Source organism: Ruditapes philippinarum, unplaced genomic scaffold (genome assembly GCF_026571515.1).
Source record: "Ruditapes philippinarum isolate M1 unplaced genomic scaffold, ASM2657151v2 ctg1673_1_1_1_1, whole genome shotgun sequence".
NCBI lineage: Eukaryota > Metazoa > Mollusca > Bivalvia > Venerida > Veneridae > Ruditapes > Ruditapes philippinarum.
In genome coordinates, this window is record NW_026855364.1 from 1 (window position 1) to 23,834 (window position 23,834).

The window sequence follows — 23,834 nt, forward strand, 5'->3', positions numbered from 1 at the left end:
AAGTTGTCCCATTTCCCCCAAATTGTAGGAGCGTTGATGTCAGGGAAAGGTATTTCATGAAGTTTTGCCCACTCAGCGGCTAGTATGAGTTCCTAAAGTATACAACAAAGCATATAAAACAAAAAAGGAACCGGTTGTTTTTCAAAAGCAAACTGCTCATACACAATTTATTAAATTATTTATTCTCCAATCATTTACAAGTGGTATTAGCAATTTAATTTCAAAGTGTTAATATACAAGGTAAAAAAAATCAGTTTTTTTCCTCGATCGATTTTTGGTGACTTAAAAAGTAACTTTTTAACCGTTATCACGAGTGTGTCTTTATATACAAAGGTAGCCCTAGAGGATACAATACACTGACCTTTATATAAAAAAAATACTAAAGACGATTTTCTTTTGTAATAACAAAAAAAACTGAACTGTAAATGGGTCTGCTTTGTCACTTTCTCTTTCACTGAAATCAAATGACAGGATGAGATCAACCTCACGTTCTGGTCGTAGTATAAGAGGAAATGGAGAGTTGAATGCAAGGCCAGCGTCCACTAGATACATCTTCTCCGCATCTGTGGGGTTAATTTCATGCAACTCCTTAAATAGTCCATCAGCTTGAAATGATAAGAAAAAGGTGCTGAATCATGCCATTTAAAAATGGGTTGTTCTAAAATAGTCTTTTAGTATTTAAGATATTGATAAAAGCATTAGAAATGTAATATTTGTATATGTATTTTAAAATATTTTGAAAAAGAACTCTGAAAAACGTTCTGATTTAGTAATGAACAGTATGTGATTATATGACCTTTAGTTTCACACTAATTCTCTTTACAATTCAGTCATTACGTTTTTTAACAAAATGGTCTTTCAGGCTTAAATTTACATTATCATAACACAATATTATGACATATTGAAAAACATAAAAGGTGTAAAAATAAAACTTTTTCTTAAAAAGTATAAAGTTATATAGGGAAGTGTGCTTCAAGAATAGTATTTGTTTGCGTCGCATAACAAATTACATTCCGCAAGTTTATGAAATGACCAAAGTTCGACTTATAGCCGACGTACGTGATATATGTGTTTGTGTATATTATCGGTAAGAGAAAATATCAGTTTTTCCAGGTTTTCATATTTGCGAATAACTCTTGCCCAACACTGACAGGGACACATTTTGTGAAACTTATCTTCGCTGTGTTCATTTGAATATAAAAACCTATGATGGATGATTAGTTTTTGCAATTTTATATCATATTTTCTCAGCTACAGCTTTACTGTACACTCTTTGAAAATATAAACTATTTTAACACAGCTTTAAAGATGGTTTTCAAAAAACTAGATCTTTTCACAAACTTATTTTTCGCAGCAAAGTCGTTTAAAATTTATTGGAAAAGAAACAAAAATGACTTTGATAATACAATACAATAAAATGTACATATTGTATAAAAACATTTAAAAATAAAGGAATATGATTATCTGTCATGACATGTATTACTAGTTATTTTATATTAAGAGAATTTCTTAGACAAAACCACGCAAACACATACAATTAAATTTATGTCACATACTTGTCAATACAAATGCTTTGTGTATCTCAAATACTTACTAGTTTCGATCGTTGAAAAACAGCCTCCATCAGATCCTATTTAACAAAATTAGAAGCACATTTTATACAGGGTATAAATCCACAAAAACCTCTCCAAACAAACATAATACTAGCAATACTAAATTGCAATATATTATCCTACTCATACGAAGTCACAGTATAAATTCCAGTCACACTAAATTGCAATACATTAACTATTTAGTCACAGTGAATTGCAATATATATCAGTTAGAATTGTCAATATATCAATGCGTTTGTATAGAAAAAAATTTTTTTTATGTTGATGGTGCCTTTCTATCCAATAGACAAGATATAATGGAGAAATAGAGTTCGAATGTGAGGCGCATTATCGTTTATCTGCAACAATGTATATTGCCTACCAAGTATTGGTTCTCCACCCAACACAATGTCCGCCGAATTAAATGATCATATATACCCAGCTTTTTATAAAAGTCTAACTGATAAAGATGTATACTGGCGATAAAGTTCCGTCACATTCAGTCATTTACGAATTCATTAATGATCAAATACTGCGAAAAAAATGTCGTTTCCTTCTTTATTAACTTGAATGAAAACGTGTTGCAAAATAACTACTTGAGAATTATGTTTATGGAGCATATAACTCCTCGAAACTTATTAGACTAAGTTATCGTACTAAGACTAAGACTTACCGTACTTATCAAAAATAAGCAGAGAAATTATGATGCTTACAATTTTATGTGATGAATCCAATCGTCGTTTGCAAGGTCTCAGGACACCGCTGTTACATAAATACTTAGACTAGAGGCATTCCGAGTAAATTAAGCTACAAGCTTTTTCTGTTATACAAAACATACCAACCTTCCCCTAAGTCCATAAACGAATAGTTTCGACATTAATATAGGAAACAAAACTTTATCTACTAATTCTAGATGGCTATTAAATTGTTATATACAAAAAAATACAAGAGCGATCAGTAATCACATGTGTCGCCTCATGATGGCCAATTTCATGTTGGGACAAAGTTTGTGACAGACAGACAGACAGACGGACGGACAGTGCACAACTAAACTTGGTACTGATCATTCCTTTGGATAAAATTGCACCAGTAGTTTATGAGGAATAGTCCGGACAAGCTTTTGCGTATCTGGCAACACACAGAAAAAACACCTTTTATCAAAGGGCCATAACTCGGCCAAAAATCATTCAACCGGAAAACCCGTGCAATATGCACAAGGACTTGAGCTACAGATCAATCCTGTAAAGTTTCATTGAATTTGCATTAGTGGTAAAAGAGAAGTAGTCCGGACAAACTTTAAAATTAAAAATTATTAAAGGGCCATAACTCTGCCAAAAATCATTGAACCGGAAAATGCTGACAATATGCACAACTAGACTTGGTACTGATCATTCCTGTAAATTTGGATGAAATTGCACCAGTAGTTTATGAGGAGTAGTCCGGACAAGTTTTGTGACGGACAGACGGACAGACAGACGGATAGACGGACAGACAGACGACGGAGAAGTGATCACTATATGTCGCCACTACTCCGTAGAGGCGACACAAAAATCATATGAAGGAAAAGTACCATAGATGTCTTACTAATTTTTGTAGATGGTCGGTATTCCTGCAGTTGAAGACCACGCATGAAGTTATTTACAACAGCCGCCCTTCCATGAATATCATTAGAGATCTTGTCTACAAAAGGCTGTTCCATTATCATTTCAATTTTTGTTTTTGACTTATCACCTCTTACGGCTGTCTCCGCTTCTGGTACATCTGTATTCGATTCGAGGGATTTTTCTACTTCTGATTCTGTTGATATTGGAAAGAAACTGATCTACTTTTTACTCTTCATAATGGATACAACCAAATTACGATTTCAATTTAAAATTAATAAAAGAAATTCAACATAAATAGTTTTAAAATACCAATAAAATTTCTTTCTTCCAGTACGTTTGGGGCCGCCTGGTCAGTTTGGATGAACCGATTCAATAAAATGCAGTACGCACTTCCCCAGATACCTGAAATCGATTTAACGTAAACGTACAGTGCAACAAGGAACGCTGGACACGAAGAAAACAGTAATTGACGCATACAAATTCAAACCCATATAATGGATCACTAACTTGAACACATGAGTTGAAAAATGCAAAAAAAAACTTTGGCCAAAATTGACTAATATTCTTATTCAAATTTAGAACATATTTTAAAACATGCCTTTGTTATGTATAAGAAAAAGCAAGTAGAAAAAAATGAAATTTTGTATCAAAATAAATATTCACGAAGTGTTGCCAAACAGGTTTGAAATGCTATTTTTGTTCAACTTATTTTACTTTATCAACCATGATTGGAAGGAGTTGGCGAAGTATGTGTTTAAAGGTGCTAAAACATTTTTTGAATTCTTATATAGATCTAGTGAAGCAGTTTAAATGGAAAAATTATTAAAGGCTGATAAAGAAATGTAACCGGAGAGTTTTTTGGGTTTTTTTGTAGTTTTTAGCCCAACTGACCCATGTTTTGGGATAATTTTGCACATTAAAAATGATTATTCTGGTAAAAAAAGGGTGTGGGAATAGTCTAAACATTTGCGCATTAGTTATTGATCTAGACCCTCATCAAATTGTACTTAAATCTCGGACAAATATTTCCAGTCAAGTCAATCAGCCTTTCAAATGGCAGTTTTTATTATGGTAACTCAAAACTGCATAAAGAAGCAGTATCAAAAAATGAGTAACAATAAAAAAATTTCAATGACTTTACCTAGAAGAAAATGCAATGGAAATTCGTCAAATTCTTTTAGTACGCGGCCTGAAAAGAATTCACTTCCGAACAACTTTGGTTGCAAGAAGGTCCCATACTTTGGCATGCCTATCGCAAAGGGGCTAAACTCAATCCACTCTGGAAATTTACATCTTTATATTAATTATTAATTAACATATCACCTGAACATGTATGAGAAAAATTCTGATTTCTTTGCCTTTGTGATCAAAAGTAAACATTTGTATTTTAAATTTACCTCATATGAACGATGAAGAACTCAATTTTTGGTCAATCTCCATTATAATAGCCATTTTTTTCTAATTATTTAGTAATACAGCACAACTTATTATTGACAAGTGAAACATGCCACTACTAGAGCAGGGTTTTTATTGTGCACCATTTAAAAAAAATCGCAGAAATCTTTAAGTGCCTTTTGTTTAATTTTATTTACTGAATCTTGCTTTACCTTTAGTTGATAAATAACAATTTACCATGAAACACCTTTGCTGAAGTTTCCCTTTTCACATTCAGAGCTGCATATAATGGCAAGGGAACTGATCCTTCCTTCACCTTTTCTTGTTGGTTTGTCATTGTTGAATATTTTCGCTAGATGGTGTTTTTAATTTATGGGTAAGATATTCAAAATAATAAATTTATAATAAACTTTTGAAAATGTTCACAGAATTATAGATATCATTAAATAAAGACATTTATTCATTATTGCATGGAGGGAAATTGATTTGTTAAAAGCAATGGTAAAGATTGGGCCAAAATGGTCCCTTACTAGTATCTGAACAGTAAAGTCGACCACAAACACGTGCTCTTTTGTTAACAAACATATTGTGAATTTTAATTCTTTCCAGTAAATTAATATAGTTATTAGAATTGTACAGGACAGTGATCTATGCATTCAAATCATTTCTCTGATGTGTTACGTAAACGATGTATGAACACGTACGTGTCATCGAAGCTTAAAAAAGCAATACTAAGTTTTTGTTAATACCGGTTTTCAGCAATGTGGCGCCATATATGACATGGTATATATATCGGCTTGGTAAAATGGAAAATGGAAAATTTAAAATAAGCTATATTAACCTATATATACATGTATAAAAATGGACACGCACTTTCACTGAAATAAACGATTTTTAAATCTTCAATGATTTTGCAGATATTTCGTCTGTTTTAAATTTTTGCATGACAAACTAATGACAAATACCCATACTATCTTTGACAGTCCCGCATTGTCTTTGTAAGATATTAAAACATCTTTAAAACCTAACAACAACGTTATTATCAGTACTTTATGTACCCTTTGCATTAATAAATACCATTATTGCTTCTAAACCAAAAGTGTTTTACCTTTTGAAGAAATTTTTCACTGATGATACGTCCGTACACATTAGTTAAGGAAAATCCCTGACTTTTTGAATAGTCAGAAGCCACCGATAACCAATGCTTAGGATTTAAAAGTATCCGCCAAGAACTTGACACAATGCCTTTACGTAATTCTGAACGAAGGTCTAGAGCTGACTTCTTTTGCGGCCAATCAGGATGGGAATACAAAGTTGAAAGGTACCTATATATTTAAATAACTATGTTGCTAATAACACAATTGTTTTGCATTGCCGTATATTCATATGTATTTTTATAAAAATTAATTTTTGAAGTATCATTTCAAAGTATTAAATGGTAATTTCGTTTTGAAAGAAAATATAGTTATTCTCCTCAGGTGTCCGTTTGTGCCTGAAATAATGCAAGTAAGGGCAGCTTGGGTCTTCTCTCATCAGTACAGCTGGATATTCGCTGGATAACCTACATGGTGTTGGTGCGACGTAAAACATAACCAATAAGGTTTATAATACATGCAATCCAGTTTTTCGTTATACGCTCCTGAGTGCACTACAAGATGATTAAGAAAATGCAGCCTGTGCTATTGTTTTATTATAATACAGAGACAGATTACGGTTTTGGAGAAAAAGAAAAGAAAAAGATATCTTACCAAGCCGACCCAGAGAGACCTACGTTATACATAACCATATCTGCTATTTCAGAGCGTACCAGGGCGGACATGACTCCAGAAAATGCTGTCATAGCACGAAATCCGCCACCAGATCCCATAACTGCTATTCTTGGAACCTGTCGGTGAAAACAATATTAAACTTAAACAATCACTTTAAAATAATTAATGAAAATAAGACCATAAAACGTCATTGCGACATTGGAAAATCACAACAAATCAATTGAACTCATTGTACACCCATATTATAAATATGAAGTAATTTCAAGGAGGTACGTTTTACAAAATATTTGATAAAGTTTTGGTTACGATAAGAATAATTATAATAAAATTTGTTTCTAAGCATCACAGATAGAACCTAAGCATTCAATAGACAGTAGTTTCTTTACAATAAATGATATGGGCCGCGTCACGACAAAACCAACAAAATGGGTTTGCGACCAGCATGGATCCAGACCAGCCTGCGCCTTCGTGCAGTCTGATCAGGATCCATGCTTTTCGCTATCAGTTTCTCTACTTGTAATAGGATTTGTAAGCGAACAGCATGGTTCCTGATCAGACTGTGCGGATGCGCAGGCTGGTCTGGATCCATGCTGTTCGCAAACCGATTATGTTGGTTTTGTCATTACGCGGCTGATATGTATTATAGTTTAAGTACATAAATCTCTGCAGCTGGGGGATTGTCCTTTAGTAAGCCCGCCATCGTTCTTAAACAACTTTTTAGCCTTGTGTCAATATACTTCTTTTCTTCATCACAAAGACGATGTCCGAGTAACAATTTTGTTCCTAAACGGCTTCATAAAACAACAAAACAAAATTTTAAATTAATTATTAAAGATCTGACACATACAAACTAGGATTTAGTGAACTTATCGGGGCATTTGACATTCAGTATGATGTATCCAAGTTTCTTATAAAGAATACATTAATTATATGGAATAAGTGTCTTATAAACAACCAAATTTTAGCAAACATAACCTTACAACGAATAGTTGAAACGCATGACGTTTTATAAGATACCAGTATATGTATTATGCAGTATTGTTATTAATTCAGGAAGCATGCAAATATATTCCTAATAACCAAATGAACGCTAAATTCGAGTTCGTGTTTTTAAGTGAAGACCATTGCAACTAGCTTTTAACAATCTTTTAATATGACCATGAAAGCTGGCACAAGTTCTTTTCAATGTAATTAAACAATATTCCAAGACTGTTAATTTTCAACGTAAAAATTTAACTGCTGCAGTTTTGTTCCTGACCGGCTTCTGCACCGTCAAGCAATTGCAAACAATTCCGCCAGTCTAATCGGGTTCGAATTTGATGAATTTTAAGCTTTTTGGTATTGAAATCCTTTAAAGTTGGAATTAATGTACAGTTCCACATTCAAAGCAGTTCATACCAATTATAATTTAAAAGTGTAAGGGTTAATACACTTTATTTGTAAAACAAATTTGAAAAAAAATCAAACCAATTAAAGACTTCCCATGTGACTATATAAGGCTTTAACAATTTTAAAACAAGAGAATCGAAAGGCAGGGTAATATAAGTCCGAATACATATTTGTTTAGGGAATCATAAATAGTCTTTAAAAAGGCAGAGATTTATTCATAAAAAACTTATTCCAACAAATTAAATGAAATATATAATATCTTTAGTTTGTTTCATTAGGATTTGCATTACACCAACATAGTATAGGTCATATGACGACGTTCCGGTTATAGTGGTGGAAGAAGACCACAGGTGCCCTTCCTAGCATTATTTCAGCCTTAGTAAACACCGACGTTCCGTTAGCCAGCTAGATAGCTTCCTGACATTAAAAAATCCAAAGTCTCTGTCGGAATTATTCTTGCCGTGAAACTACCTAGTTTGTCACTTATTTTATATAATATTTCAAAAATAAGTCAAAAAAATTTTACCGAATCATATTTAAAGCTGCATGCCTCCAGATGAGCGAAAATATTTCAATAAAAACAAATTTGAGAAAAATATACTAAGATTTTAGGCAAAGTAAAAATATTCAAGATTCAAGTAATAATTTACATATTATGTGCGATTAATGACTGATTTTTCAGTATTTATAATTATATTTCTACTGCGTTACTAACGCAGTAAGGGCAATTTTTGCATATTTTGTCCTCTTTTTCATAATTTCGTGGGCTGTAAGTGCCATTGATAATTTGCAAATTGCTTCTTTTTGGTTATTTCAGTAAATACTACTTTTAAACACATTTTCAAAATTTTCATGAAAGTTAGCATGAATCTGGAGGCGTGTTGCTTTAATTCTTTGTGGCATATAAAATTGCAGCTTTATAACTGATTCGGCAAAACTTCCATGTCATATCATTTATAATCAAATTATGGAAAAGAAAAGTTTTTTAAGGACATGATACATAATTCAATCTAAACAATGTCAAAGCAATTTTAAATTAATTCAATCAAAGTCCTTAAAGATTTATATTGGAAAGAATAGGCAAGCACGTGTTCTCTTAATGGATGAATGTGCTGCTGTAAGAATTAAAATAAAAATCATTAATTTTGAAGAACTTGAGGTTTTTTGTTGTCTTTCCAAAAGTTTATCTTAAGATAATTTATTTTAGGCTATTTTCAACACACATTGCACTGATTCTAAACTCAATAAAGAATAATGGCATTAATGGTAAACACAGCTCGTGTAATTAATTTCAGATAAGTTGATCACTCATATCTGTTTAACGGTTCAACACGTGACACTTAAACAGAGGATAGCAGATATGTTTGAGTAACCTGACTGAAATAAATGATACTATTTATACAATAACGCACATAGTAATTGGAGAGGTCATCAGACCTCTCTACAGTGCTGAGAATGATTGTTGGCGGCACCAATTGTGCCAATCAAATTGAAGTTATTTATTTCATTTAAAGTCTTAAATCATTAGAACCAGTTTTCAAAAGCATGAGGCTCTTCAAAATACGACTTTGTTTAATATAAAAGGTAACAACAAGTTGAACTAATCAGTAAAAGGGAAAATCGGAGAATATCAGTTATGTTACATTTAAAACTACAAACAGTGATATCTTTCCGTTTTTTATGATTCAAACTGTATAAAGTGATTATTGTTTTCTTAATAGGAAATAATTTTTTTATGTTTTGAAAAACATCAGTAAACACAAATGCTACAATATCAAGAAGCACCACTATCATATGTGCGAGTGAAACGTGTACCGAACACATTGCTGATTATTCCTAATTAGAGCACATACGGATTGAGACGGAAACAGCCGATATGTTGCTATTGTTTGCGATGGAATGCGACCAGTCAGAAATTCTTACTTAAATTTCCGCCACATGAACAATTAAAACATGTTTAACAGCTTCAAAAAGACCTCTCGTAAACAAACACTATTATTTCCTATAATATTATTATTAAAGCGGTTAACCTGTCTGTGATTTGCCTTGTGCCCGGTCCCATTTTTTTCTTTCCTGAATTGAGACTGATCAGTCATTCAATTATAAGAATGAAGAATGTACGATAAGACATCGATTCTGTGGAAATTGAGTGTAACATGTTATTTAAATAATTATACTAACAGACTAACTGTGCTTTTCCTTCAAAGATTTGAGCACACTGAAACAATTAAATAGTAAATTATAAGAATAACTTACTCGACTTTTGCCGACATTACTACTTTAATTACGACATCCTGCAATAATATAAATGTGATTATATTATGACATGTCAATAGATATGTTTCTTGTTTAATATAGAATAAAGAAAAATCGATCTTCTTTTTTACTGATGATTTAATGTTTTTATAGTATATAAGTTTTATGAAGTCAATTTGAATAAGAACTAAAATAATGAGATACAAATTGATTAATGCAATAGCATACCTCCCCGGCATTTTTAAAAGAAATACTAGTATTTTATCTTTATCTTTTGAATGTATAAACTGCCATACTTAATGATTTAAATTAGTAAACAGACATTGATTTTGACAGAGTCGCTGTTGCATAGTTCTAGTTCAGATGCGCATTGGTATATTAAAGAAGATTTGTAGTTTAATGTGAATACAGAATTACAAAGAATTTTAACGTTAAGTCATGTATTATTTGTATAAAAACGCAAGAAGAATGCATGTAATTCGATTTACACTTACAATAAAACCGATAAAGAAACCATGAAATACACTGAGCGAAAATAAAAATGTCATGACTATATATGATGATGAACGACATTTAGTCTCAAATTTGGAATCATTGATTTCAGCAAGTTAGTGCGCAAGATTGAATACTACTTAAGCTGGTGCTAGGGGGTTGGAGAATGTTTCAGTTTTGCATTATATTTCATGAACAGACTCGGTCAAACCGAGTCTGGAATTTTCATATAATATCACATAATATCGTTATTTTCATTGCTTCCGAATGTCACCCATGTTCACCATCTAGTGTGCTGCCTACATATTCCTCTGTTCTTAACATCGTACAGATTTAAGTTCAACGTCCGCGAAATACAATTCCATAACAAGTTGTGTTCATGTTCATAATGCGCATCTGACAGCTCCTAAATAAGTATGTTTTACCTCATCAATGTCTATATGTCTATCAACTTTTTCATCTTTCACCAATTGCTTTAAACTTGGTATCGATATAATCTCAGTTGAGATAATTTCGCCTTGCTTTACGTTGCCTTTCATCAGAGATATTTCTGCAATTAATCCTCCACAGTTTTCAAATAATTCGTTTCTCATCTAAATTCAATTGAGTTAAACAAGAAAATTTCCGAAACAATTACAATGTACTTTGGACTTTAAACTTAACGTTTGTTACTTTTCAGATAAAACGATTTTTAAAGACTACCAGGTTTCCAATTGAATGATTTGAATTCAATGAATTGAAAGTTTTATTCTGAAAATGTTCGGAACTTACCCACTTTGTTTCCTTCATCTTCTTTTAGGAAGAACTCGAACTTTTCCCTTTTGAATGCACTGGCTTCGCGTTCAGCATCTGGTGCTTTCTTCACAGCTATCTTAATACATATATTCTCGCCGAAGTAATCTTAAATACAGGGGTATTAGAATATGATTTTATGACCCCTGATAATAGTAGCACAATAGTGGGTTTGCTTGATGCTTAATAGATATATGCTGAAAAATAATATTTCTTACGAATTCAGAAAATCATATATGAAAATCATATAGCATTACTTAAAGCAAGTGTTCATATATATCCTTAATGACGTTGAACATAAAAAAATAGCAAAACAGTTGCTTACAATACGAGAGGTGTTCAATTCATTATGAAATAGTTTTAAAACATGCCTAATTATTTACTATCATGGGGATGGATCCATGGCAAAAAATAAATCATTCTACACCCTTTTGGCTAGCTTCCTTAAGTCCTACTTTTGCATAACTGAGGTTTGAGTTGGTTCCGCTATTCTTTTAGAGCCTTTTTAAGACGGAACATGGTATAAATCTTGCGTTTTGTAGTCTATGTTTCAGTATACTCCAGATACCAAAGTCCAAAGGAGCTGCATCTGGGCGTTTTTACATCAATGCTATAAGTGTTTTTTAATTCAATTTGCATTTGTTGAGAACGTCAATGGTCATTTCAGCGGTATGACTAAAACCCGGGTCTAGATACCATATAATTCTCTCTTTCAGGACAAAGTCGCTGAACATTTTTTTAGAACTGGCTTTAGAACTTTGTTTTTGGTAATATTTTGCATTGACTTTTACCCTGTAACCCAGGTGCAAATGCGACTCGTTTAACAAACTTCAATTTGTTTTAGTATGTTTAAGTTTAAGTTCGAACCAAACAAACACGTTGTCGATCTAGCTACCGCCCATATAAAGTATAGTCTCATCTGCGGTGACAATGGTTTTCGTTTTTCCACAGTTAAGACGGAAATATAGACGCTATGATCGAGCACGTCATTTCAAAATCTGAGCCTCACTAAGCCTATCAACACAACACTTTTTCCTGCGTTTTGCCTTTAGAATTTTTGCTATTACTCTGTTGACAGTGTGTAGAATCATCCTACAATTAGCTGCCAATTTTCTTTATGTGGGAGGATTCAACAACGTAATCATATTACGGATTTTACGTACGACGTCAGCGGCGACTGGTAAAAAGAACCACTTTTACCTGTTTTGCGTATGCTATTTCGAATAACACCTTAACCATGTTGAATGCGATCCAGAATCCAAAAAAACAGCACCCTAGCTCACCTCCTCTGAAGAAATTCAAAAGGGTGCCATCAGCAGGGAAGATGATGGCTTCAATTTTTAGGGTTTGTCAAAGGATAATCATGATTGACTATCTTGAGCAAGGTCGTACCATAAACGGTACGTTCTATGCAAACGAATTGAGACATCTGCGTCAACAAATCGCGCGTAAAATGAGGGTCAAACCGACTCAAGGCGTTCTGCGCCTGCACGACTAAGCGTCAGCATACACATTCAAAGTTGCGATGACTGCTGCAACTGACTGCGGCTTTGAAATTCTTCCCCATCCCCCATATTTTCCGGACTTGGCCCCCTCTGACTTCTACCTGTTTCCGAAACTGAAAACCAAGCTTCGTGGTAGACGTTTTAGAAGCAATGAAGGTTCCATGGAGGTGGTCAATGAGTTCTTTGAGGACCAAAATAGAGACTTCTATTTTGAAGTGTTCAACAAGTTGGAGTACAGGTGGGCAAATTGCATTGATGTAGAGGGCGATTATATTGAAAAGTTAGACAATTAGCTAGGTTCTCTGACTACCGAAAATACATCGGGCCAAGAACTTTTTTATCAATACTCGTACTTTAGCATTGGCGTCCACGATTAAAAAGAATGCTACATCAAATTTAATGAAAATATGAATGTGATCAGTATATTCATAGAGAAAGGCCATTATCTACATACGGTGACGATTGATAGAAAACAAACGCCGAATTGCCATGTAACCGCAATGTTCCCTGATAAAAAATAATGATAATTAATACAAATCAATAAATTCTGTAATGGGAAGGGAAGGCGTCCAATCAGTAAATAGGTCCTATGCAGTAAAAATTCCCTTTCGTACGCAACCTCTAATACCTTTGTTAAGCCAGGCTCTGTGTGATACATCAAGGGTTGTAAAAAGAAATAATGTATCGTTCGTTTCTTCGCTGTTGGTTGTTTTATCAAAATAATTTCAAAATGAAGTATATTTAATTCATACATCATTTGTCACATTTAATCAATATACAGGAGTAAGTTTTTTTATTAGTTTTTACATTAAAGTAGGAAAGCTTCTCGGGTTACGTATTTCTAATTCAGGATCATCAGCCTAGAGTTGAATAACAGATGTTCTGCTGAAGGTAGACGTCATCAACCGAGTGACCATTCGTCTGCAGGTGTTTCGCTCCATTTACACTCGGGACACCCTCGGGATGGCGGAGCAAGTAGGGTTGATCAGGCCCTACCCCGTCTACCTTGGCTGCCATTCATGTTTGCTACGGAGCATCCATAGCCAACTGGACGCTCTTTCGGCTGTTCTCCCCAGAGCATGGACTGTGCGCTTTCGTGCCGCTCCTTTGATGCCCAATGCTCCGAGCATCCTCCACACTGATTGTGATGGGAAGCCACGACATCCGACCTCAATCGGGAAGACCTGAGTGTTCCAGCCGTTGGACTTGCAGGATTGGGCCAAGTCTTCGTACTTGGACCTCTTGAGCTCGTGGGATTCTTCAATGCGTTCCTCCCATGGGACTGTCAGCTCAACCAGCACCACTCATTTAGGATTCCTGGACCATATCACAATGTCTGGCCGGAGGGTAGTCTGGGCGATCTCCTGGGGGAACTGTAGTTGTTCCTTTAGGTCAGCCTTCATTTCCCATGACCTGGATTCATTCAGGATTCCGGTCGATGCTGGGGCTGACTTGGGTACTTGTTCTCCCTCCTTCAGGAACCCGATGTAGGGGTTCTGGTTTGGCCTCGGTCTCTCTTTCTTCCTTTCGGCCTCAAGGACGTGGGCTACCTCAGACAGGACCTGGTCATGACGCCATCTGTAGCGCCCCTCAGATAGGGCTGTGGGGCATGATGAGAGTACATGTTTGAGTGATCCTGGTGAACCACACAATGGACATGCCGGGTCGTCAATCAGCTTCCACTGGTACAGGTTGGTAGGAGATGGGAGCATGTCGTAGATAGAACGAAGCAGGAAACTCAGTCTGAGTGGCTCGTACTGCCAGATCTCTTGCCAGGATAATTTCCTTTCTGGAACCTGCCATCTTGTCCAGTTTCCCTGTGGTCCTAGCTGGACTGCCCTTGACATTCTTTCCTGCTCTGCTTCTTTCCTGATCTCGGTCTGTACTAGGGATCTTCTTTCCTGCTGTGTTGAAGACTCCCATCCATCTTTGGTGCTTCCTGGTGCCTAGTCCTTCTTTTCCTATGTTTGTCATACCCACAATGTCTTGGTGCTTGAGACTGCTCTCTGCAAGCTCCACCGCACGACGCACTGACCACTTTCGCCCAGTCCTAACCTCGATGCCAGCGCCGCTGATCTTCTCGTCTTTGGAATCTCGCAGCGTTAGCAGAAGTCTGGTCTTAGCAACTTTGAATTCCTCTAAAATAGAGTTGATGGGCATCTGTAGCTCTGCTGTCTTGCTGTAGAGACCTATGTTGGTGAAAGATGGAGGCAGGCCTAACCATCTTCTTAGGTGCTTGCTGACAGTCCGCTCCAGCTTCTCTACTGTACTGGTTGGAATATCGTTAACCATCATTGGCCAAACGAGTCTGGGAAGTAGATTGTGTTGGTACACCCAAGCCTTGAATTTCCCCGGAAGATCGCACTTGTCTATTCTTCTCAACCCCTCCTCCGCCTGTTGTTGAAGACGGGCTTGACTGCTCTTGTCTGATAGTGTGGCGTCGAACCACTTTCCCAAGCATTTGACTGGATTGTTGGACAGGGATGGGATGTCCTCTCCCTGTATGGTCATCTTGAATCTTTCCGTGACCTTTCCTTTCTTAATCACCAGGCTTCGTGACTTGGCTGGCTTGAACTGCATTCGGGCCCATGTCGCTGTTTCCTCTAGTGCCGTGAGTACCCATCGTGCTTGGATGTGAGTTTCCGTCGTGACGGTCATGTCGTCCATAAACCCACGGTTGGATGGTAGGCGGATACCAGAGTTGGTCTTTGGGCCTCGTGTTTCCACCTCTGCTGCCTTGATGATGATGTTCATGCCCATCACAAACAGTATAACAGAGATGGTACATCCAGTCACAATGCCTTTCTGTAGCTCAATCCAGTCTGTTGTGAACTGTTCACAAGAGAACCTCAGGTGAATGTTGCTGAAGTAACTCTGGATGAGTTTTGTGGCATGATCCGGGATGTGGTAGTGGTGCAGAGCTTCCAAGATCAGTTGGTGTGGGATCGATCCATAGGCGTTCGCAAGATCTAACCAAATGACACTGAGATCTTTGTGGTTGATCCTGGCCTCGTGAAGCAGCTGCGTTAGAGCGCTGGTGTGCTCCACGCACCCCGAGAAACCGGGTATTCCTCCCTTTTGGACTGAGGTGTTGATGTACTGGTTGCTTAACATGTACGAGGACATGCGGTTGGCCAGTATTGAGAAGAATATCTTGAACTGCTTTACTGTCTTAGAGTCTTTCTCCTTGGGCACAAAGCCACCTTCGGCTTGTTTCCAGCAGTCGGGAACTGTTCCCTTCCTCCATACCACTTTCAACAGTTGCCAGAGACGTCTCAGAAGCTTGGGGCACTTTTTATAAACTTTGTAGGAAATGCCACTCGGTCCAGGAGCTGAACATGACCGGGCCTTCATAACAACACTTGTCACTTCTTTAAATGTTGGTTCCTTCAGATCTAGTGGAATTGATGGTTCTTCAACAGGAAGAATTCTGTCACAGTTGCCTAGCGGGTCGTGCCTCTTGGGGTCTGAGTGTACATCCCGTAGGTGCTGCTCCACTTCGGTCTTACTACTCTCCATCTTTCCTGATTTTTCCCCTCCTAGTAGGTCCCTAGAAAATCTATAAGGATTTGCTATGAAGGCGGCTCTCTTCTTTGCTTTGGTCTTCCTCTTTTTGGCCACTCTCTCTGCCGTAGTGAGGGTCTTCAGGCGTGACCTCAGCTGTTCTCTCAACTGGGCGAGACCTTCTCTCTCAGTCTGGTTGGCACCCTTGAAACGCTTACGTAAAGTACGGAGTTCTGTCCGGAGCCTCTTGATCTCACACTGCCTTCTGTTTGGGCGCGGTTGAGACTTCCTTGACTCTCCTTTCTTCACTTCTCCGAACCTCTCTCTTCCAAGGGTGTAGGCTATGGAAGGCAACACTTGTAGTTTCCTTTCCACAGCACCTGACAATGTTGACTGAAGGATCAGGTCCAAGTCATCGTCAAACGTCTTCCAGCTACTGTCGTTGGTATTGGGCCATGCGATCTTCGGTTTTCTGTCGCTTGATGTCGGTTGTCGTGGTCTTGAGTCTGATTCAGCTTGCCCTTGGTCTGGTACTTCCTGTGTTTCATGGAGTGGAGTTGTACTCTGTCTACTTTGTGCAAAGATTGGAGAACTACCTCCTGAAGTCACCCTTGGTCGATCTGTTCGAAATATTGGGGACTCTTCTCCATCTCCAGTGGGAGGAATTGGCTCCTCAGACGGCTCTGTTTGGTCTGTGGGATTTGCTGTACCGTTCTTGATGTCATATGCAGTTAAGGAATGCACGGGAGCTGAGAGACAAGTAGCACTGTGGTTCGGCACCTGACTAGATATCTCCCCCGTCTCACCAGGGTTAACTGTGCGTTGTTCCTGTGTATTCCGTAGCTGACAGCCACTTCGAGTCTGGTGGATTTTCATCCCCCTCCTGTTCTTGCACATCTTGCCACAGGGGCACATGATGGCTGTGCTGTTATCAGTCTCACTCGTAGTCCGTTTGTGTTCCGTGTTCGTTACCGTGAAATCAGTCCTATTAGGTCTTTCATCCTCCCCCCCTCTCGGAAGACCCTGGGGGTATTCTTCGTTCGGTTGTGTTGTAGCAGTTTTGGCGGGTGTCTTCTCGCGAAGACTGCACAGCGGGGAGCCGACCCACTGTACACCGTGAATCCAGTCTTTCCTAGAAGTCGCCTGTCTCTCCAGGGTCACTGTTCTATTCTCAGTTGTCATCCAGACTTTCCTGGAAGTCACTGGTAAACCAGAAAAACAGAGTTGAATAACAGATGTCCTGCTGAAGGTAGACGTCATCAGCCGAGTTACCATCCGTCTGCAGGTGTTTCGCTCCATTTACACTCGGGACACCCTCGGGATGGCGGAGCAGGTAGGGTTGATCAGCCTATATAATTTCGACAATTATTTCAATAAATCTAACAACGGGTTAAACAAGAAGGTGGTGATACTTGATATTAATTTGTGATTTTGTTTGGCGAACCCTTCTGCATCTTAACTACCATTTCACTACATTTGAATTAGCCCTCAGCAATATCTTTTTCATAAATGATCGCATCAATACATATAAATCCACTTTAATATTTGTGTACTGCACATAAATAAATAGAAATTTCTTTTTTATCATTATATTTCGACAACTTTATAATGCTTTAAATTTATCAACTGATAAAATTTAAAACGAATTAGAGGAGTTTAGCTTATGTTTTGAGTATTGATATATAATATAAACTTCGAAATCAATGAAATTTGCGTAAATCTTGTAAAATACGAATTAAAAGTTCTAAATGGCCAGACTTTAAGACACTTAATCGTTTCATCTGTTTCTATATACAAAATAAATTTGACCCTTACTTGTTTGGAACCATTTCGGTGAAAAGTACAAGCTGACAATTTCAAGGTTGAAAATATAGCAATCCTCTTCCAATGCCTACAAATAGACATAATGTAACAAAGTTCACCATAGCAACAACTTACAAATACAAATCAAAGTATGTTACAATAATTTGGCATTGTCAAAAGCAATTTTATAAACAAATAAAACTGTTTCAAGAATATATCTTAATTTATAAATGAAATGTTAAAATGATCATTCCTTATATGATCTGGACTATATCATTTAAAAAGAAATGAGGATTGATAAGAATATTATTTTCTGTTGCAGCAGCTTTTATTTGGCTTTCCCCAAAGTTTGACTTTCATAGAGGTCCGCTCAACGATTTTACATACTGCTTTGCATTTCAATCATTAAGTCTTTATAACAGTTATCATATTGGCCTTTACAAATTAACAACTTTGTAAAGCTTCGTTCTATGTATATTCAGGGTTAGGCTCAGTGTATTCTTGGTTAGGCTCAGTAGTTTTATCACCCACTTTTCCGCGGTGGTTTAGGATGAGATGTCAACTGAAGATAATTTCGGATAACGGACGGTCAGGAAACGACCATTAGCATAAGATGGCTATGGCATCTGGGATAGTCAAAGTGACTTACTTGCTGTTATAAATTTAACTACATGTAAATGACCATGAAAGTTTAATATTTGTAAAGTAACTATTAATGTTATACATATACATTCATATACGTGATATATTAATATATATTTAACTACATCTGTAAAATAGGTAGCATTCAAACTGAAATTGAAACAACTACATGTATCTATAAAAACAATTTCATTTACTGATTGATTTAATGGATACCAAATTCATTTGGTACGTATATACATGTGTGAAAACAAAAGAACTACTTTTTCTTATTATGTGCCAAGTAACTTAGGATTAATTTTAATATTACATTTCTATTCATATGAACTTACTTCAAAAACTCCAGGTGGATCACTCCTGTAATATAGAAAAACGGTATTTATACATATCATTTCTTAGAATGATGGCGGCAACAAATTATATCCGTGCATTAAGTGCAGACTATCATTAGCCGGCATTTCTACACCTACTTATCATGGACTGCACTTTTCGCTATTAAGTCAGTATTCCGTCAATATGATAGATGAACAAGCCCATTAAAGATTTTTTTCGCGGGATAAAATTTAAAATATCAATCACTGTAATAATTAAAGATGAAAAACAAAAAGATAATATTATTATATTTTATGATTGAGCAATGTATTTTATTATACACATTATTAGAATCAGTATCACGGGTCCTTAATCTGTTTAATGAAAGAGGTACTGCTACACTTTATATGTTGCTTAGGTGTCCAGCCTTATAAAACGCTACAGATACGGTATTTCATTAAACTTTTCCGCAATCAATACAAAAAAAAAACAGAAATGACGATCAATTATTTTTAAAAGAAACATTCATACTTACACGGTCGGACTGCAGGCTTCCTCATCTGAAATTACGATTGTTTACATGTATTTTTTACAACAGTTGTTTAATTCAACTAGTGTAATATGCAAAATAGAAAATATGCAAAGTAGAATATCTTATCTGATGAAAAATTTAGTCATTATCAATATTTATTAATTAACTTTTCAATATTAGGCATGTTTGCACTTCAAATGTAAGGCTAATAATAAATTATGAAATTCACCACGACATTATGAACATAAAACAAGGCCATTCTGCAAAAAGTACGGTCTTTTTTAGTAAAACTCGGCTATAATGAGATAAGAAAATTTTGATTGCCTCCAAGCTCGGCCATTATGAATTTGCAATTTTTTTTTCATAGAAAAAGTCGCCATTTTGAATTGCTGCTTTGTAGGTTTCCGAGACATTTTTTTTAAATTAAAACAAATATCTTATTTGCAATACCTAACAACGGAATTTCACATTAATTATTTTTTGTTCACTTAGTTCTTAACTTTTCCAGATTATGTGTAGTTAACTAATAAAATTGTCAATAATTAAGTGTTTTCAAAATTGCCATGTTATTGGGCTTTAGACTGTCATATTGGCTTTTGGTTTCGGGCTAATATGACAGTCTTCAGCCCAATAACCAGGCCATTATGAAAACACTTAATTGTTAACATTATATTAATAGTATGTTTGTATTATATTATATATATTATATATAATACTGCATCTTAACCAACATTTAGATTAGGGCGTTCAGAATTTGTCTTAGTTAGCTTTAACGTGCCAAACAAAGTTCAATTCTTTATTTTTATACATGTCTATAATTTGGTCTTGATTTAAAATATTATATAACTTAACTATTTGTTAAAGATAGGCATAAACGAGAGTCCATAACAGTGAAAATTACACATATTTTTCAACATAGGTTCAACATCGGTTATAGAAAGCAAACTCATATATGTATATTCCATGAAAAAGAAAACCTTATTTATATATGTATTTCATGAACCAGACTGATTCCCGCTTATCTATACTTCTTACTTAACAGTTTGCCACTGCGAATTTCTGAAATATTTTTCATCGCCAAACCGATAGAATGTCCTGAGACACATGCTCAGCCTTGAGAATACATGACTCAGCGACAAAAATGTGAATTACAATATTACTGTGTTACAGCATATGGCAAGGAATTTCAAATCCATTTCAAAATCACAATTCCTTAGTAACTCATGACACTAAGACAATATTTCTTTGTGTGTTGCACCACTATAATTGAGGTTGCCATGGTTATAGTAATCAATATTTTTGGGCCAGCCATTCAGCATATTTAACCAAGAATTTAGATATTGTTTTTCTTGACACGTACATAATTAGGGCACACGAGCGCAGTTAAATAATGTCTGAAGTTTTTGGGTTTTTTTTATTTTAACGATGTTACTAAAATACACTGTTAACCTCATTCAATCGAAACCATTGGCTAACTATCAGGATAAAGTATCTATACAATTTATTTTTTAAATTCTTTTTGATTTGTTTTGTTCTTTGTTTTTCTTTGTTTTTTTTTTTTTTTTTTTTTGGTTTCCTAACGAAAAATGCTTTTAAAAAGTAATGGATGTCTTCAGAAATCTTTGTTACATTGCAATATATGTTTACTTCGAATGAGGTATAAATAAGAAATAAATTCAAGAAAAATCAACCTTGAGAAAAATTCACTAAGAATTTAAGAAAAGTTAAAAGACTCGATTAAAAACTTAAATGAGCCGTGTCATGACAAATTCAACATAATGCGACCAGCATGGATCCAGACCAGCCTGCGCAGCCGCGCAGTCTGATCAGGATCCATGCTGTTCGCTTACAGACTCTATTACAAGTAGAGTTAACCGATAGCAAACAGCATGGATCCTGATCAGACTGTGCGGATGCGCAGGCTGGACTGGATCAATGCTGGTCGCAAACGCATTTTGTTGGTTTTGTCATGGCGCGGCTCAAATGTTATGTGCGATAGATGACTGATTTAGCAGTATCTATCGCCATATTTCTACTGCTTTACTAACACAGAAAGGGCTATTCTGCATGTTTTGACCTCTTTGTTGTAATACGCGGATTGTATGTGCCGTTTGTCGTTTTCAGTGTGTAAATACTTTCTTTGTTCACTCCACAATATTGTAATTTTAATCACATTTTAAAAATAAATAGCATGAATCTGGAGGCATCTGTCTTATTTTTCTATTAATTAATTTATTTATTCATTCATTTATTTATTCATTCATTCATTCATTCATTCATTCATTCATTCATTCATTCATTCATTTATTTATTTATTTATTTATTTTTTATTTATTTATTTATTTAGTTAGTTAGTTAGTTAGTTAGTTAGTTAGTTAGTTAGTTAGTTAGTTAGTTAGTTAGTTATTATTTATTTATTTATTATTTATTTATTTATTTATTTATTTATTTATTTATTCTTATACTAATTCATTTATTTATTTATTTATTTATTTATTTAACAAACAAATAAATTTATTTATTTATGTTAATTTTAAAAATAATTACTTATGTATATCAATTAATTCAAATCACACGCTTAGAGTTCAAGGTTTAACAGAAGTCTATCATTCCCATACACAAAAAAGAAAATCTATTATAGACATAAATAAGGATCTTTAAAACATGTTAATAAAAATAATTGTTACCTCTGTCCTTTGCGTTTTCGGCTGCCTCCATCATTATCTGGTCAATATAAAAACGAAAATAATAATACAGTACAAATTATAATAAGTAAATCGTATGTCTGTTTCCTTATTCCGACTAGTGTTATTTGGTTTACTGTTGACGCTCATCTCCACGGGGAGCGGAACCCGATATTGATCTCAAAATTGAGCATTGGTGAAAAGAATATGTGATTTTCCGATGATACAGATGTGCATAATTACATCATTTGTGAAAGAGAAAGTAGGTCAATTTTCAACATTTTAAGCATTTATGTAAAATTCAAAGATTATTTTACGTGCAAGAAAATCGAAATTAGACTTTCCACTACATATAGCAATTTTTGTTATATATTTTTTGCAGCTTTAGTATAAATTATCCTTTCGTCGTGGGTTCAAAACGATCGAATCGCCATCAAAATTCCATTCAAGTTCCATATGTGCCGAAGAGATTCATATGTGCATAATAATATGATAAACCATCAACATAATTAGGGGGTTCCTTCCCCGTGATCTCTTTACCTAGAGACTATATGCTGTTCTTTTATGGAATATAATGATGGTCAAACAGCATAAGCGTAGAAGCTCGTACACATTTAAGCATGATATGTAGTAGTAAACATTTACTACTCCCATTCATGATCAGGCTCAATTAAATCGTACCTGCATCAAGAACAAATACATGTATCTCGTGTCGGTCGATTTGTAAACTATTTTCTTAACTAGAATGCTCCTATACCTGCTGCAAATGTGTATTGAAGAATGAATATATAACTAACTAAGAAAAGCGTATACCATCAGTGACCACTTAACTGATATGATGCTTGGCTGATAAGTTTGAAAAAGTTTAAAAAATATATTTAAAGAAAAACACACAATATAGAAACATTCAATTCAAAGGAGAGGGGGGGCAAATTAGCTTGTTCTTATCAGGTTCGCACAAAAAAAAACATTTCTAAGATTTCAGAATGCAGATGATTCATATGTTCACACACGCATTCTTTTACTTGAGAACGTTTCCATTCATTCGCCGTTGTGCATAAAAACATACGAATATATCACATTGAATGTCCATGATCACCGCTGCATGAACACTGTGGATGTTTCGAATTCTTAATTAAACGCCGCATACGTGTTCCAATGTTGAGTTTTACTTAAGACTGAGCTGGGGGGGGGGGGGGGGGGCTCAACGGAAGGTCATATTGCCACTTCCGTTCATGAAGAGGCTTAATCAAACTGAGCTTCGTACGTTTCATATTTTGTCGGGCGTTCTTAGAGGTTTTTATTTACTCTGTTCTATTATCATATCTTATTACCACAAATAATGAGTTCTGATTGTACCGATTTTATTATTTCAAAGGTACAAATACAACACCGAATAACACAAAAAATGCTGTATATTTGATCCCCATGCTGAGTTCGGATCGAGGTAAGTATTTCCGGCATTAGATCAGATTGCAACCGTATTTGTTTCGTCTGCATTGTGATTTGGACTTCCCGAGAAAACTATTTTATCCATGCAATCAAACCGTCCTTTACAGATAG

At 35.4% G+C, this 23,834-nt stretch overlaps 2 protein-coding genes across 2 annotated transcripts; both read right to left on the minus strand.

Moving 5' to 3' along the window:
• Positions 1-420: 420 nt before the first annotated feature.
• Positions 421-13,875, minus strand: LOC132743070 (cytosolic phospholipase A2-like; the record flags this gene model as incomplete). The annotated part of the gene is made up of 11 exons (XM_060731582.1): positions 13,791-13,875; positions 11,269-11,397; positions 10,923-11,047; positions 10,006-10,043; positions 7,016-7,151; positions 6,340-6,476; positions 5,700-5,916; positions 4,829-4,943; positions 4,338-4,475; positions 3,177-3,389; positions 421-605 (listed from the first exon to the last, which is right to left on the minus strand). Coding segments are annotated over exons 1-11 (1,518 nt in total), but the record flags the coding sequence as incomplete, so codon positions are not given.
• A 223-nt stretch (positions 13,876-14,098) lies between these two features.
• Positions 14,099-22,305, minus strand: LOC132743064 (uncharacterized). Its single transcript, XM_060731576.1, has 6 exons — positions 22,275-22,305; positions 19,591-19,615; positions 19,076-19,100; positions 18,114-18,189; positions 14,771-17,500; positions 14,099-14,733 (listed from the first exon to the last, which is right to left on the minus strand). The coding sequence occupies exons 1-6, from the start codon at positions 22,303-22,305 to the stop codon at positions 14,099-14,101; spliced, it is 3,522 nt and encodes a 1,173-aa protein (XP_060587559.1).
• Between the last annotated feature and the right edge of the window lie 1,529 nt (positions 22,306-23,834).